The sequence below is a fragment of the Canis aureus genome, chromosome 2 (genome assembly GCF_053574225.1).
Source record: "Canis aureus isolate CA01 chromosome 2, VMU_Caureus_v.1.0, whole genome shotgun sequence".
Classification (NCBI taxonomy): Eukaryota; Metazoa; Chordata; class Mammalia; order Carnivora; family Canidae; genus Canis; species Canis aureus.
The window spans coordinates 13733096-13748868 of NC_135612.1; the positions used below are offsets into that span (position 1 = coordinate 13733096).

General features: G+C 34.0%; 1 protein-coding gene across 22 annotated transcripts in view; it reads right to left on the minus strand.

Annotated features, from left to right (window-relative positions):
- LOC144292990 (uncharacterized) overlaps window positions 1–15773 on the minus strand; it is a 329341-nt gene that overhangs the window by 67853 nt on the left and 245715 nt on the right. For all 22 annotated transcript variants that reach the window (XR_013360568.1, XR_013360534.1, XR_013360550.1 and 19 more), the window contains one exon: window positions 14020–14083. Coding sequence is in view for 3 of the 22 variants with exons in the window: in XM_077864072.1 (XP_077720198.1) it covers window positions 14020–14083 (64 nt within the window). In the remaining 19 variants the exon portion in view is untranslated. The remainder of the gene's footprint in view (window positions 1–14019; window positions 14084–15773) is intronic.

Sequence of the window (15773 nt, forward strand, 5' to 3'; positions counted from 1 at the left end):
CTAATTTGGAGGAATACATGTACCCCTAACATTTATAGCAGCATTATAAACAATAACCAATTATGAAAAGAGCCCAAATATCCACTGACTGCTGAATGAATAAAGAAGATGAGGTGTGTGTGTGTGTGTGTGTGTGTGTGTGTATGCAATGGAATATTACTCAGCCATTATAAAGAATGAAATCTTGCCATTTGCAACAACGTGGATGGATCTAGAGAGTATAATGCTAAGCAAAATAAATCAGAGAAAGAAAAATGCCATATGATTTCACTCACATGTGGATTTAAGAAACAAAATATGCAAATATAGGAGGAAAAAAAGAAAGGAAAACCAAGAAACAGATTCTACTAGAGGGAACAAACCAATGGCTACCAGACAGGAGGTGGCAGGTTGGGGACTGGTTGAATAGGTGAAAAGGATTAACGCGTGTACTTGTGATGAGCACCAAGTGTTATATATATACATATATGTGTGTGTGTTGAATCACTAAACTCTACACCTGAAATTAATATTACATTCTCTTAGCTAATTAGAATTTAAATAAAAACTTGGAAGAAGAAAAAAGTCTGACTCTGGCTCAGGAAAAAATAAAGCACTCATGGTTACTAAGCTTAGTGAGCACTTCATACTTTCATAAGTGTTCTCATCTAATTATATGTCCATTTATTCATACAAATTAATTAAAAAATATTTCAACAATGAAATAATCTCAAATATCAAATTATACCAAATTATCCCTCATTATTATTCTGATATGTGATAGTTTGGTTCTTTAAAAAACATATTTTATTTATTTTCTCATGAGAGACACAGAAAGAGAGAAGTACAGACACAGGTAGAGGGAGAAGCAGGCTCCATGCAGGGAGCCTGATGTGGGACTCGATCCTGGAACTCCAGGATCATGCCCTGAGCTGAAGGCAGACACTCAACCGCTGAGCCACCCAGGGGTTCCCAATATGTGATAGTTTTTAAACTTGGTTTTCTTTCTCCTATGTATTTCAAAAGCATTACTTCTGGATAAGCAGATTGATAGACAACTGGTTTAAAATTAAAGAATACAAAATAGCTGAAGGTCAACTAATGTGTCAAAAGAGAGTTTCTCTAACTGTCTTTTAATTAACTATTTAAAAAATTAAACTGTTAATGGTATTACTTGACTGTATAAAGGATAAGCCACCTTTTACATCTTGTTTTACAGTAGGTAAGAGATTATAATTCCAATAGATCTGGAACTTGATTTTCCATTTCTCCACTGAGTTAGTACTGAGTTTTCATTCTTTTTTAAGTCTCTTGTGATTCATCTAGTGTTGGTCTATTTTTCAGATCTGAGGTATCCCTTATAGAAATGCATTCCCTGTTCATCAACTAACAATTTAGATAAATGTCAAGTTCACATACCTAAAGAGAAGAAAACAGTTTCTAGCACCCAACCCTCATCAATGAGGACAAGAGTTTGTTGTCATTTAAATGCTAGATAGCACTGATACAACTGCCCCAGAAATCTTGAAAAATAAATTTGTTTCCTGAGGCAGCTATAATGCAAACATTAGAGGTCAGAAACAGAGTAATAGGGATTATAAAGATACATGATTGCTTAGCTGCTATTGTTCTGAAATCAAGTAAAACTTGAGGTGTGGTAGGTAAATGAAAAGATAATTGGATGGAATAAGTGGAAGAAAGAAAATGTGTACTCTGAGTTGAGTAAGTTAGACAAAATATTATAGAGCTGAGGTTGTGTTGCACTGAATGGACCTGAATGTATTCTAGATGTATTTGTGGCTAATTTTGCTATTACAGTAGGAAAATTAGCACTATAACACTATAATTTGTGTTATTTATTAATTTAATATTAAATTCAACAATTCCAACAAGAAAGTATTGTATACAATTTGGGCCACAAACTGAAACATGCCACTAACCTGCAGGAATTTCTCTTCTTAGGAAAGAAACCATATTAGAAACAAAACAAAACAACTAACTGTAGTGTTGTATTTTGATTAAGTAATCTGTAAACCAAGTACTAAGAACTGAAAAGAGGGTGGCATCATAACATGAACTCTGATGAAGATCTTATGGTGGTTATTTGCTGGTTTGGTGCCAAAGCTGGCGAAGTTCCTTTGGAAAACAAAGTTGTACCAACTCTCAGTCATGTACATGGGTAGGCCTTCACCCCTGAATACAGGGGTCAGAATGCATGACTCAGATCCGGCCAATTAGAATACCTAGTTCCCAATGCATACCAACTGATTCAGGTGTGGGCCTGTGAGCCAACTTATCCACTTAAGAGTGAATTCAGCTACTTGTATGGAAGCAACAATAACACATCCTCTCTTTTTCAATCTACTTGAAACTTGAAGAATGCTCTGGCAACTATCTTGTTATCATGTGTCATCTGACGTGAACTAGTAACCTGTTGCTGCCATAACAGATTACCACAAATTTGGTGGCTTAAAACAACAAAAACTTATGGTCTCATGATTCTAGAGACTTGAATTCCAAAGTCCAGAATCAAAGTGTCCACAGACCCACGATCTCTTTGAAGACTATGGAAAAATCCTTCCTTGCCTCTTCCTAGCTTCTGGTGTACCTGGCATGTAGATGCATTACTAAAATCTTTGCCTCTGTCTTCATATGGAATTCTTCTTGTATCTCCTGTGTCTCTGTGTCCTTGTGTTCAAATCTGTTTCCTTAAAGGACTTCGGTCATTGCATTTAGGGCCCACCCCAATCAAGTAAGATCTCATCCTAATTTGATTACATCTGCAATGATGCTATTTCATTGCAGATTGCATTTCATTCATTCATAACCATAATATAAGATTATGTTCACAGGATCAGAGGTTAGAATTTTGACATTTTTTTCTTGGGGACACAAATCAAACCACACAGGCTGAAGAGGACATGGTGCCCTTCATGTCATTCATAATGAGCTGATGCCACTTAATTTAGCACTGAAAATATATGCTATGAATGTAACGAATTGTAATATCCTTTAGTGAAGTGCGTGATTATAAACAATGGTACTAAGAAGTGACATAGCTCTTCTTTCTCTAATAAATGATACTGAATGAGAGCATCAGACGAAGCATGTTGGGTTTTTCTGCTGCAGAATAACTTAAATTGTGGTACTTTTATTTGAAATGATTTATTAAATTCAAGGAAGAATCTCAGAGAAGAATGTCAGATGATCTCATTTAATAACCAACTAAGCTCAGAACTATTTAGGAAAAAAATGAACCAAACAAGTTGAATCATTTCAGATGGTCACTTACTAATCACATTTTCAATGCCTTAGTTATATCTAAGTAATGTCTTAGTCATTAAGAAATATCTCATGAAATGAACATTGGATATAGTCAGAAGACCTAGGTTTTAGTCAGACTCTGTGACTAACCAACTCTATAACTTTGAAAAAGACTTCTTACTGTTCTGGGTTTCTTTTTTCTGTAAAATGGAGAATTTGTAATCAAGACAATCTCAAAGGTCTACTTTCCTACTAAAAAATGTTTGCATAAAAATATTCTATTTTTTTACCACAATCATTTTAGCATTTACATATCCTGTTCTGGACAGATCAATAAAAGCACGTAATTATAGTCAAGTCCTACTATGCCTGAGGGTGGCTTTTATCATGTGAGAATAAGAAGCATGAGGAAATTCTATGATCACAAGATGGCTGCCACAGCTCCAAGCATCACATCTTCACAAAGGAAAGTCCAAAGCAGGGGATCCCTGGGTGACTCAGCGGTTTAGCACCTGCCATTGGCTCAGAGCATGATCCTAGAGTCCGGGGATCGAGTCCCGCATCAGGCTTCCTGCATGGAGCCTGCTTCTCCCTCTGCCTGTGTCTCTGCCTCTTTCTCTCTCTCTCACACTCTCTCTCTCTCTCCCATGAATAAATAAATAAATAAAGTCTTTAAAAAAAAAAAAAAAGAAAAGTCCAAAGCACGTAAAGATAGAAACTTCTTTCATATATCTGTATAATAAGGAGGCAAGCCTTTCCTAGAAGTCTCTGAGCAAACTTCTCCTCAGGTCTCATCAGGATGAGTCACAGGTCCATGCCATAGCAGCAAAGGTAAAAAGGGGAATCAGTATTTAGCATTTTCAACCCTTGCACGAGAGACAGGCTCTAACAGCACAAAACAAAAAGGAGAGAAAATTATTCATTGGGCAACAAATAGTGTCAGTCATAAACTCTGCCCATAAGAAGGGACTTTAGAACATATTCCAACAGCCCCCTACCCAGATACAGAGAGCGATTCAGTGAGCGATTCAGCAGATTCAGTGAGCGATAAGGATTATATTGATAACAATTTTTGTCAGTAATGCCAACAACTTTGGTGCGGCTTAGGCAATGTAACTTACTATATGTGTGACCTTGGATAAATTATTTAATATCTCTACAGTCCTCAGTTTCCTGATCTATAAAATAGAGGGTATTTAGCTCAGATTTGTTCCGAAGATTAAATGAGAGAACATGTATAAAGTGCCTGTACAGTCCCTGACATGCAGTAAATACATAATAAATGTTAGTTTTTCACTCTCTTCTCCATGTTCTTAACTTACCTTTCCACACCCCTCTTAGAAAGAAATCCCTTAATATAATTTATATTAGTTATATATAATCTAATCCACCTTCTTCTCCCAATCAAACCTCCATCAACCCTCTCTGTTTCCTAACTACATACTTCTTGAAAAGGGGCTGTGGGTAAAAACTCTTAAAAGTGGATTATTAATGTCCTGGAACAGTATATATTGTGATGCCTATCTCCATTTGCTCAGGAATAAACTGATGGCACTCTGGTGAGCTTCCTTGGGAAAGGCATTAGGGGATATGGTCATAGTGAGATGAGAAGATTCTCTGAGATTATTAATATGTCTATGTTGTCCAGAAATAATCATTAAAAAGGAACTGGATTAGTGATGAAGGATAACATATGGTGGGTGACAGGAAGACTTGGAATCTTGGTTGATAGCCACCATTTATAAAAATTATCCCCCTTTCCCATCTTCCATCCCATTAGGATAATAGGCATTCACACATGTAGCTAGAAGAAACTTGCCTCAATTAAGAAAAACATTTAGAGAGCCCACTACGTACAGTGATTAACCAAGGCAATCCCCCGTCTATCTCCCCACCACACCCAGGCCCAAATCATTCCTTACCAGTGGCTACTTTTGGGCCATGAGACATGGACAGCATGGAGAGGAAGCACCAAATAGTTTTGAATTGACTCTTAAAAAGTAAAGTATAGGTCCAGCTCTTGAGTATGTAACAGAAATAGATAGGCAAAGAGAATAAAAGAGATTTTCTTTTTTTTTTAATAAAGATTTTATTTATTTATTCACGAGAGACAGAGAGAGAGAGAGAGAGAGGCAGAGACACAGGCAGAGGGAGAAGCAGGCTCCATGCAAGGAGTCTGATGTGGGACTCGATCCCAGGTCTCCAGGATCATACCCTAGGCCGAAGGCAGGTGCCAAACCGCTGAGCCACCCGGGCTGCCCTAAAAGAGATTTTCTTGAGGAATCTGATTATATGCTAAGCTTTCTCCTTTATCAGTTCAAGAAATACATTCTAAAATTTTTTTAATTGAGATTACATATTTGCAGTCGTGATATAGCTCAAATAATTCATCAATTGGGCCATGACATTATATACACTTAAAATATAAATGTGATAATATCTCATTTAAACTGAGCACTTATCCTGTGCCAGACATACACTATGTATACACATTTTTAAACTTTCTCCTTCATTTACAATGACCCTAAGAAAGGAACACCTATTATCTCCATTTTCCACTAGAAGAAACTGAGATTTCAAGAGCAAGGTCTTCCACAAAGTCACTCTAAATTCCACCTGATACTGCCCCAACTGGTTCCTTGCCTGTATTTTGCTCAGCCTCCTGAGCTTATCTCTAGAATCACACTTAGTAGACTGTACTGAAATGAGCTTGTAGCCAGTCTTTCTTGTCAGTTGGTTTAAGCCATTTGTCTTTAGATCCCAAACTTAGCACAACTTAGGAGTTACACAAATACACAAATATAGATTGAATCAATGACAAAATAAACTGGAAAATAGGCAATATAAGGAGGGCTAAATTCAGAAGAAGGGATGTAACCACTAGTTGCAGAGGGTGGAAAAGTCTTCGTGGGTGAGGCAAGACCTGTGCCAGACTTGGAAGAGGGAGAGGACTTAAATGTGAAGGGAAGATAGGAGGACATTCGGGGAAGAGAATATTTTAGCAAAGGTCAAATACCTTAAACGTTTTTAGGTACTATTTCAACCTCTCCAACAGAATATTTTTAGTTGCATAGTTCATTATGCCATAGGACGAATAAGCATATTACATTATTTCCATGTCAGCCAACCCCTTCTGCTGGACCACAGGCATGAAATGTGGCTTCTGTTTCAGTAAGATCTTTTTCCAGATCAACAATCCACTGAAAGTATAAAAACTGCACTGAAGTCAGAACTCCTATGGACAACTTGCATCTAACCATATATATTGCATTAAAAAAAATTTAATAGGGAAAAATGGTAAATATTTTAGGGTTAACTAATCAAGTACAGTTTACTGTGCAAAAAGTGAATATGGAATGCCAAATGTAAAAAGAAAAACATCTTAGTATAAGTCAAATAGTGTCCCCAAAATGATAGCCACAAATTTGAAACCCAAAATCTTTTAAAGAACTGAAAATACTAGTGTTTTTAAAAAAGCAGTAAGTCACGCATTCTTGGTTTCTATTACTCAGACTCAGAACCTTCAAATAACTAGGGTAAGAAATAAAACTAAGAAAATAACTCTAGTTTTACAAAAGTAAAATTTGGAAATTTTTGTTAAAATATACATACAGAAAGTATGCATGTTATAAGCATACCGCTATCTGAATATATACATGTGACCAATGCCTAGCTCAAGAACAGAATATTCAGAGCATTCCAGAGGCTTACTTCTTGCCTCCTTTCACTCACCTCCTGCAAGGACAACCATCTTCCTATTTCTAATACCACAGATAAGCTTTGCCTGTTTTCATATTTTATAAAGCAGGAGTCATAAATCATGTACTATTTTTGGATCTGGCTTCCTTTACTTGACATTATATTTCTGAGATTCAATAGAGATTTCTATTACTGTTGTGGATAGCTATAGATATTCATTGTCATTTTTGTTCATTGGTAATTCCCAAAGTGTGGTTCATAAGTGTAGTTCAAAGAATGGTCCAGAAGTAAGCAATTTCCATTTCCATAAATATAGTAAGATATAATTTGTCCCTTTTGCTGTATTGATATTTGTACTGATGGTACAAAAGCAAAAGTGGGTAAAATTGCTGGTACCTTAACATAAATCAAAGCAATGGCACTAAACTGTACCAGTCATCATTCTATCATTGTTCAACACCATGCACTACCAGTGAACAAAACCATACAAGAAAAAAATGCTAACTTTATTTAATAATGTTCTTAGTAAACAAATTATTAATTGCATTAGCTCTCAACACTTGAGTACATGTATTTTTAATATTCTGTGTGATGTAAAGTATATATGAAATATTTCACTGCATCCCAAAATATAATGGATGAAAAAAACTTATGAAGAAAAGCAGTGTGAATTGCAAGCTAGTCACTTTTGTCATGGAACACAAATTCACTTGAAAGAATGACTGAAAAGAAAACTATAGTTTTTGAAATCTGGGTATTTGGCAGACATTTTCTTAAAAATAAATGAAAGGAGTCCTTAACTTCAGGGAAAACTGAGAAGTAATTGAAGTCAATGACAAAACTTCAACTTACAAACAAAAACTAAAATTTTGTAAATCATGTCTGTCATCATGAGTTTGACAGCTTCCCAACATTTAAAGGCTTTACTGTATGTGATTTTTAAAATATAGGAAATATGTAAGCATTTGAAGGCTCTGTATAATTCGGTGAATCAATATTTTCCAAATAACCAATGCATAATACAAATCAAGCACTGGTAAAAGATCAATTCAAAGTCTAGGATAGACCAATGACAGAGTATGAAAAATTTACTGATGGTTCCAGAATCCACATCACAATTAACTTTTAAGGAACTACTACTTGTCAAGTTTTAATGTAGTATCAAAGAAGGATATCCACATTTATCATACATACATACATACATACATACCTTTGTGAAGCTGCATTTTCTTCATATACTTTAAACATTTAGCAACAAATCAAATAGAGAAGCAAAGATGAGAAACCAGCTATTTTCTCAAAATCTGGTTGTAAAAAGATTGCAAAACGTAAAACAACACCTCTATTTTCATGAAATTTCTGTGCAAAATAAAGCCATTTTTATAAAAAATTGTTAAGTTACCATGCAGTGTGTTTAGTATTATTTTAAAATGAATTTATAATAAAACATTCTTTAAATTTCTCAATTTTAAGTCATAATGTGGCAAACATGAAAAGCTATAATCCACATAATCAAAAGCCCTTTAAAGTCTTCAATAATTTTAAGGGCATAAAGGGTCATTAGACCATAAGGTTTGAGAACCCCTGCTATACAGTATTCCATTGTAAGCAGAGGTTTAATTTTAACAGTAATTTCTGGGAATATTCTTGAGATAGTATATATTTAGCTTAATTTCCTCTTCTGGCCTTTCTACTTGTGGTTTCTTCTTCTCTCCAACCCTTCTTGCACTGGGCCAATCAGATCATTCTCCAGTCCAGTACTTACAGTGGCTGTTACATCAGGTGCACTTTCTTTCTCCTGGCAGGAATATCCCAGAAGGCTGTACCAAGAATGTAGGACTGTGCTGTGGCTTTAAGGATTTAGCCAGTAGGAGGTCAGAGGAGGACAGAGCAAACTAGAGCAATGTAAGCAAAAGACTTTTTCTTGGATTATGGACATGGTTTCCTGGGCTTCTCAGTTAACAGAATCTTCTAACATCAAACATAAAACAATCTCCCAGTGTCTCTGCAACATATAACCCAGTTTTATTCTCTTCAAAATTAATATCACTACCTGCTTTTTTTCTTGGTTTTTACTCCTTTGTTTTCTTTATTCTCCACTGCTTTTCCCAGAATGCGAGCTCTAAGATTGTAGAGAATTTTTTTCTGCTTTGTTTACTGACTAGAACTGTGTCTGGAACACAATAGGTATCCAATATATATTTGTTAAATAGGTTAATCATTCTCCCTTCAGAAGTTTCTTTATTTTGCAATTCATAAAAGACAAAGGAAAATTCCAAGTCCAGAATTCTGTTTTATTTCATGGGATAGTAGGTTTTCCCCCATTTGGGTATATAAGAAAATAATGGCATGAAGTATTTTACAAAGTTTCCAGGAGCTATATTTTGACTAGAAATACTGTCTCTCCTTTTCTTGGTCTCATCCCATTATTTCTAGCCCTCTCCTTTTCTTGGTCTCACCCCATTATTGCATTGCCAAATAACTTCACAACTCTTTGGAAATATATGACTTACAAAGAATAGATTTCCATCACATTTATTCTAAAGTATATATTATTTAAGCTCAATATATATAATAATTTATTTTATTATAAATTATATATTCCATTCTGACTGATTAATGCTTTCAACTCATGAGGATTTTCACATGTAATCTTGTATAAAAGAGCACACTTCCTGACACTGACTTTTAAGACTTTTGAAAGTAGAAGAAAAAAAAAAAAAACATTCTTTTAGAGAGAGAAAGAGAGAGAGAGAATCCCAAGTAGGCTCCACCCCAGCTTGGAGCCTGATGCAGAGCTTAATCTCAAAATCAAGAGTTGGACACATAGATAACTGAGCCACCCAGGTGCTCTATATATACTAATATAGAAAGTTCTCGAAGGTATGCTATTAAGTATATAAATAAAGTAAGAGGTAGAATAATGTATACACTTTGGTTTTTTTTATTTGTTTTTTTCCTTTTAAGGAAAAAATATATAGTCCTAGAAATGTTTGCATTTGTGTAGATTAGCTCTGACAGAAGACAACAGGAAACGAGAATATGGTTGCCTCTTGGGAAGGGGATGGGAAGACTGGGGGGAAGGGTAGAAGAAGACTGACTTTTGAACATGTCCTTTTTGGTGTCTTTCAAATTTTGTATAATTGTGTGCATTATTTATTTAATATTTAGGAAGTAAATTTTATAGATAAAAGAGTACTTACATGCACCAATTAAAAGAATGAAATTGGCAGAGTAGATTAAAAAACATGACCCAATTATATGCTGTCTACAAGAAACACTTTAAATATAATACAAGTAGGTTGCAAGTACAAGGATAGAAAAAGATATATTATGCAAATGTTAATAAAAAGAAAGCAAGAATAGTCATATTAGTATCAGATAAAGTAGACTTAAGAGCAAAGATTTACCACATAGAATGATATGACATAATGATAAAATGGTCAATCCATCAGAAGGACAAGGCAGTCTTTGATACGTATGAGCCAAACAACAGAGCTACAAAATATCTGAAGCAAAAACTGGTGTAAATGAAAGGAAAAACAAACAAACCTACAACTATAGAGATGTTAGAATTCCTCTCTCAACAATTGGCAGAAACCAGATAAAATCAGCAAGGATACAGAAAATTCTATAACACCATCAACCAAAAGAGTCTAATCAACATTTATGGAACAGTCCACCCAACCAGAGCAGAACTCACATTCTTTTCAAGAGCCATAGAACATACACTGAGATAGACCATGTCACAGGCCACAAAAAAAAAAAAAAAAAAAAATCAATTATAAAAAATCTAAATCATAAGAGTATATTCTCTGACCATAATGGAAGCAAACTAGAAATCAATAACAGAAAGAAAAACAATACATTTCTAAATAACACATGGCTCAAAGAAGATGCCTCAAGAGAAATAAAAAATTACATTGAACAGAGTGAATATGAAAGTACAACATAAAAACATTTGTGCGATCCAGCTAAAGCAATGCTGAGAGGGAAATATATATAGCACTAAATGCTCATGATAGAAAAGAGGCAAAGTCTCAAATCAGTAATCTAAGTTTCCACCTCAAGAACTAGGAAAAGAGAAAAGCAAACCCAAAATAAATAGAAGGAAATAATAAAAAGCAAATCAATGAAACCAAAATTTGGTTCTCTTAGATCAGTAAAATTGACAAATCTCTAACAAGACCGGCAGAGGAATAAAAAAGGAGCCACAAATTACCAATACCAGAAATTTAAAAAGGGATATGACCAACCCTGGATAATACAGAAATACTGTGAATAAGTGCACACAAATAAGTCTGACAATTTATATACAACGGACCAACTCTTTGAAAAGCACCACAATTAACCCAATATGAAATAGATAATTTGTATTGTCCAACAATTATTCAGGAAATGGTTATTTCATAATTTAAAAATTCATAATTTAGGGCAGCCTGGGTGGCTCAGCAGTTTAGCGTCGCCTTCAGCCCAGGGTGTGATCCTGGGGACCCGGGACCAAGTCCCATGTCGGGCTCCCTGCATGGAGCCTGCTTCTCCCTCTGCCTGTGTTTCTGCCTCTCTCTCTCTCTGTGTCTCTCATGAATAAATAAATAAAATCTTTTAAAAAAAATTCATAATTTAAAAGCTCAAAGAAAATCTCTAGGCCTAGATGGTGTCCCCAGAGAATTCTTCCAAATGTTTATAGGATAACTTAAAAAATAATATTATACAATCTCTTTCAGAAAACAGAAGAGGAGAGAACACTCTCAATTCATTTTATGAAGCTAAAATAGCACACAATGTGAGTATAAGAAAACTACAGGCCAACATCACTTATAAAAATACATGTAAAAATCCTTAAGAAAACATTAGCAAACAGAAGTCAGCAATAAATACAATGAATTATATACCATGATCAAGGAGAATTTATTCCAGGGATGCAAGGTTACTTCAATATTTGAAGATCAGTCAATGTAATCTACCATATTAATAATCTAATGAAAAAAATTATATGATCATTTGATGAGAAAAAGCATTTGATAAAATTCGACATTCATGATGCAAACTCTCAAAAAGTAGGAATAATGGGAACTTCTTCAATTTGATAAAGCTGATATACATAATGATGAAAGACTAAATGCCTTCCCTCAAAGATCATAATTGCCCATATAGAAAATTCCATGAAATCTATAAGAAAACTTCTGGAACTATATATGAATTCAGCACAACTACAGGATGTAAAATAAATACTTAAAAAATCAACTTCATTTCTATGTATTAGCAATGAACATCAAAATTAAAAATATAATACCAATTACAATCATTCAAAAAATGAAATAGCTATGTGTAAATCTAACACTATAGTACTATATTGTATTTGTATGCTGAAAACTGCAAAATGTTGATTAAAGAAATCAAAGAATATCTAAATATATGGAGAGACATACTGTGTTCATGGAATGAAAGACACAGTAAAGGTCTTGCTTCTTAAATTCATATACAGTCAACCCTTGAACAACACAGGTGTTAGGGATGCTGACTCCTCACACTATCAAAAATCCACATATAACTTTTGACTTTCCAAAAACTTAGCCATTAATAGCTTACTGTTGACTGGAAGCCTAACCTATAACAAAAACACTCTATTAACACATATTTTGTATGCTATATGTATTATATACTATATCCTTACAATAAAGTAAGCTGGAGAAAAGAAAATGTTATTAAGAAAATCATAAAGAAAAGAAAATACATTTAGAATACTACACTATTTTTATTAAAAAAAAAGGTGTACAAGTAAATGTGAGCAGTTCAAATCTATGTGTTATTCAAGGCTCAAGTGCATAGGTATAAACTAATTTCGAGAAGTTTTGTCATTATAGGCAAGATTATTCTTTATATAAGGGAAAAGGCAAAGGAACTAGAATAGCTAAAAATATATTTTTTAAAAGAATAATAATGGGGGAGAAATCAGTCTACTCAATTTCAAGATTTATTGTGTAGCTACAATAAACAAAACTGTGTAGTCTTGGTGGAGTCATAGAAACACAGATTAATGGAACATAATAGAAAATCTAGAGAGAGACTCACACAAATATGGCAGCTGACTTTTAACAAAGGTGAAAAACAATTGAATGAGGAAAGGAAAGGATAACATTTCAACCCATGGTGCTAGCAATTGGACATCTATGGGAAAATAAATAAATAAGAACCTTGGCCTAAATCTCACATCTTATATAAAAATTAACCCAAAATAGATGATGGATTTAAATGTAAAACTTAAATAAATAAATAAATAAATAAATAAATAAATAAATAAATAAATAAATAAATGTAAAACCATACTACCTTTTCAATGTTAGGGAAAAAAAATAAGAGAAAACCTCTGGGATTGAGATCTAAGGAGAATTCGTTGACATGACACCAAAAATACAGTCTGTAAGAGGGAAAACTGATAGACTTGGGCCTCATCAAAATAAAAACTTTTGCTCTGAAAAAGACCATAAAGAGGATAAAAAGACAAGCTATGTACTGGAAGGAAATATTTGCAAATTACATATTTGACAAAGGACTGTTTACTAGAATATCTTAAGAACTCTTAAAACTCAACAGTTAAAAAATAAGCCATCCAATTAGAAAATGAGTAAAAGACATGAAGATGTTTGTCCTGTCACAGTAGTTGTTTGCAGAAGACTCAATTTAAAGACTATAAAAGTGATACATAAATATGAGCTTCACATGCTGTACAAGAAACCAAAAAAAAAAAAAAAAAACCAGGCTGCACTTTTGAATTTCTAGTCATGATATTTTTTAGGACTAAATAATTCAGAATGTTTAGATGCTGAACTAATAAATTGTGGGTCAACTCCTATGGGTAGAGCTGGGGTCTTTCCCATATGGCATTCCCAATGTCAATCCCAAGAGGGGTCTGAACTAGGAATGGGGACTCCAGAATGAGATTTTTACTGGAGAGAGGTTTTCCTCTCTTCTCCATGGAAGTCTCTTGGGAATATTTAAACTATCCCAGACTGAGCTAGTAAGAAATCCCTTTAGCCATCATTGTAGATACAAGTTATTCTGTGTGGTACTTACCAATATCACTCTGGTCCACTCTCACGTTGGATGAAATTTTGTGGGAATTGCAGCCTGGTCTGTGCTGTAAAGAATTAGAAGAGGAACTGGTTTTTGCTCAGTAGTTAAGGATACAGAAAGGACCCCTGCCACCCAAAACCAGGTCAGAAAGATGGTTAACATCTTTATAGATCAACTTCACAAGGGTCACTGACAACAGAAGCAACATGTAGTGGCTTTTCCCAAATGAAAGAACATATAAGACCTGATCCATCCTGCATATCCTCAAAACAGCACCCTTTGGAATGAAGGAAAATTTGGTGGAATGTTTGAGAGAGGTGCCAATTTTGAGCAATCAGGCTGGTCTGTGAGACTGGAGCTTATCTTACTTGGGGTTTCAGAGGAAATATGATAATATTTTGTAGTCACTGGTTGTTGAGGCTGGTACATTTGGGTTTCACTAAGTTAGAGGAAAGCTCACTCTCCCCTTTTCAATAACACAATGTCTTTTCATTAGGAGCCTGAAATAGCAGGGTTTTTCTCTGCTCTTCCATTCCTTTGAAACCCTACTCATAATTAGCTTCCCACAACTCCTAGGTTTCTTCCACCATTACTCATCATCTTGGTCTATTTGTGTTACAGATTATGATTCTCAACATCCATTGGCTTTAGCAAGGCTAGTACCATTTTGGTTTTTTAAGCCCATATTGCTAATCTTTGGGGAACGTACCTACTTCTCCCTTATTACTATGTTCAGTACTTTCAAATTAATCTGATATGTTCACAGAGGTTCTTAATCTGAGGTCTTGTGGCTATGGAGATGCTTGTATAAAATTCAAGCTATTTGTGAGTTTGGACAGGAAAAAAATTCACATCTTTATTTTCATTAACCCCTGGCTGAAGTGGAGCATTTCCATCTATTATTGATGTAAACAACAAATTACAATGAAATAAATGGAACATAAAAGCTACTTTTATACTGCATTCTAATCGTTTCAGGTATCTCAAAGTTCACTTATGTTCATCACTAATTAAAATTATGATTGTTATTAGATGTGCCACTAGATTTTGTTATTTAATATGTTTAATATTTAATATTAAATAAAATATTTAATATTTTGTTATTTAATATACTCACATGAGTATATCACCGATATTATGAAATACATATATCATAAATTTTAAAAATATTTGATAGATTTTTTAAACAGATTTTTTTTAATTGGTTTCTTCTGTAACCCTACATTTTTATGCCAAAAAAAAAAAAAAAAAACCCACCAACATTATTCCTAGAAAGGATCCACAGGCTTAACTGTCCAAGGGAAAAATAACACAAGAATGATTTAAAACTCTTGGAATAGCCAAATGTCCCTACAACACAATGGCAAAAGATTAAAAGCAACCTAAATGCTCAATAACAGAAGATTGGTGAAATAAATTACAATATAAACTTAGAGTAGAGTACTATGCACTCAACATAATGCTATAGAACACTGTTTAATGGCATACATGGGTAGATATCACAATATGTTATATAAAAGAAAAAGTTGTACGTATGATTTTTTTTGTAAATCAAAGAAAACACACATACTTACAATGCACATATATAAAAATAGGTGTCAATATACAAAAATAGGTGTCAATATACAAAAAAATGCTAATGATTATTTAGTGTGTAATCTTTTTACTCAATTCATTTGTGAAAATTTTCTATCAACTTGTAATTATTTTTGCAAGAAAAATAAGTAAAAATTATCTTTAAAACAAATGAAACT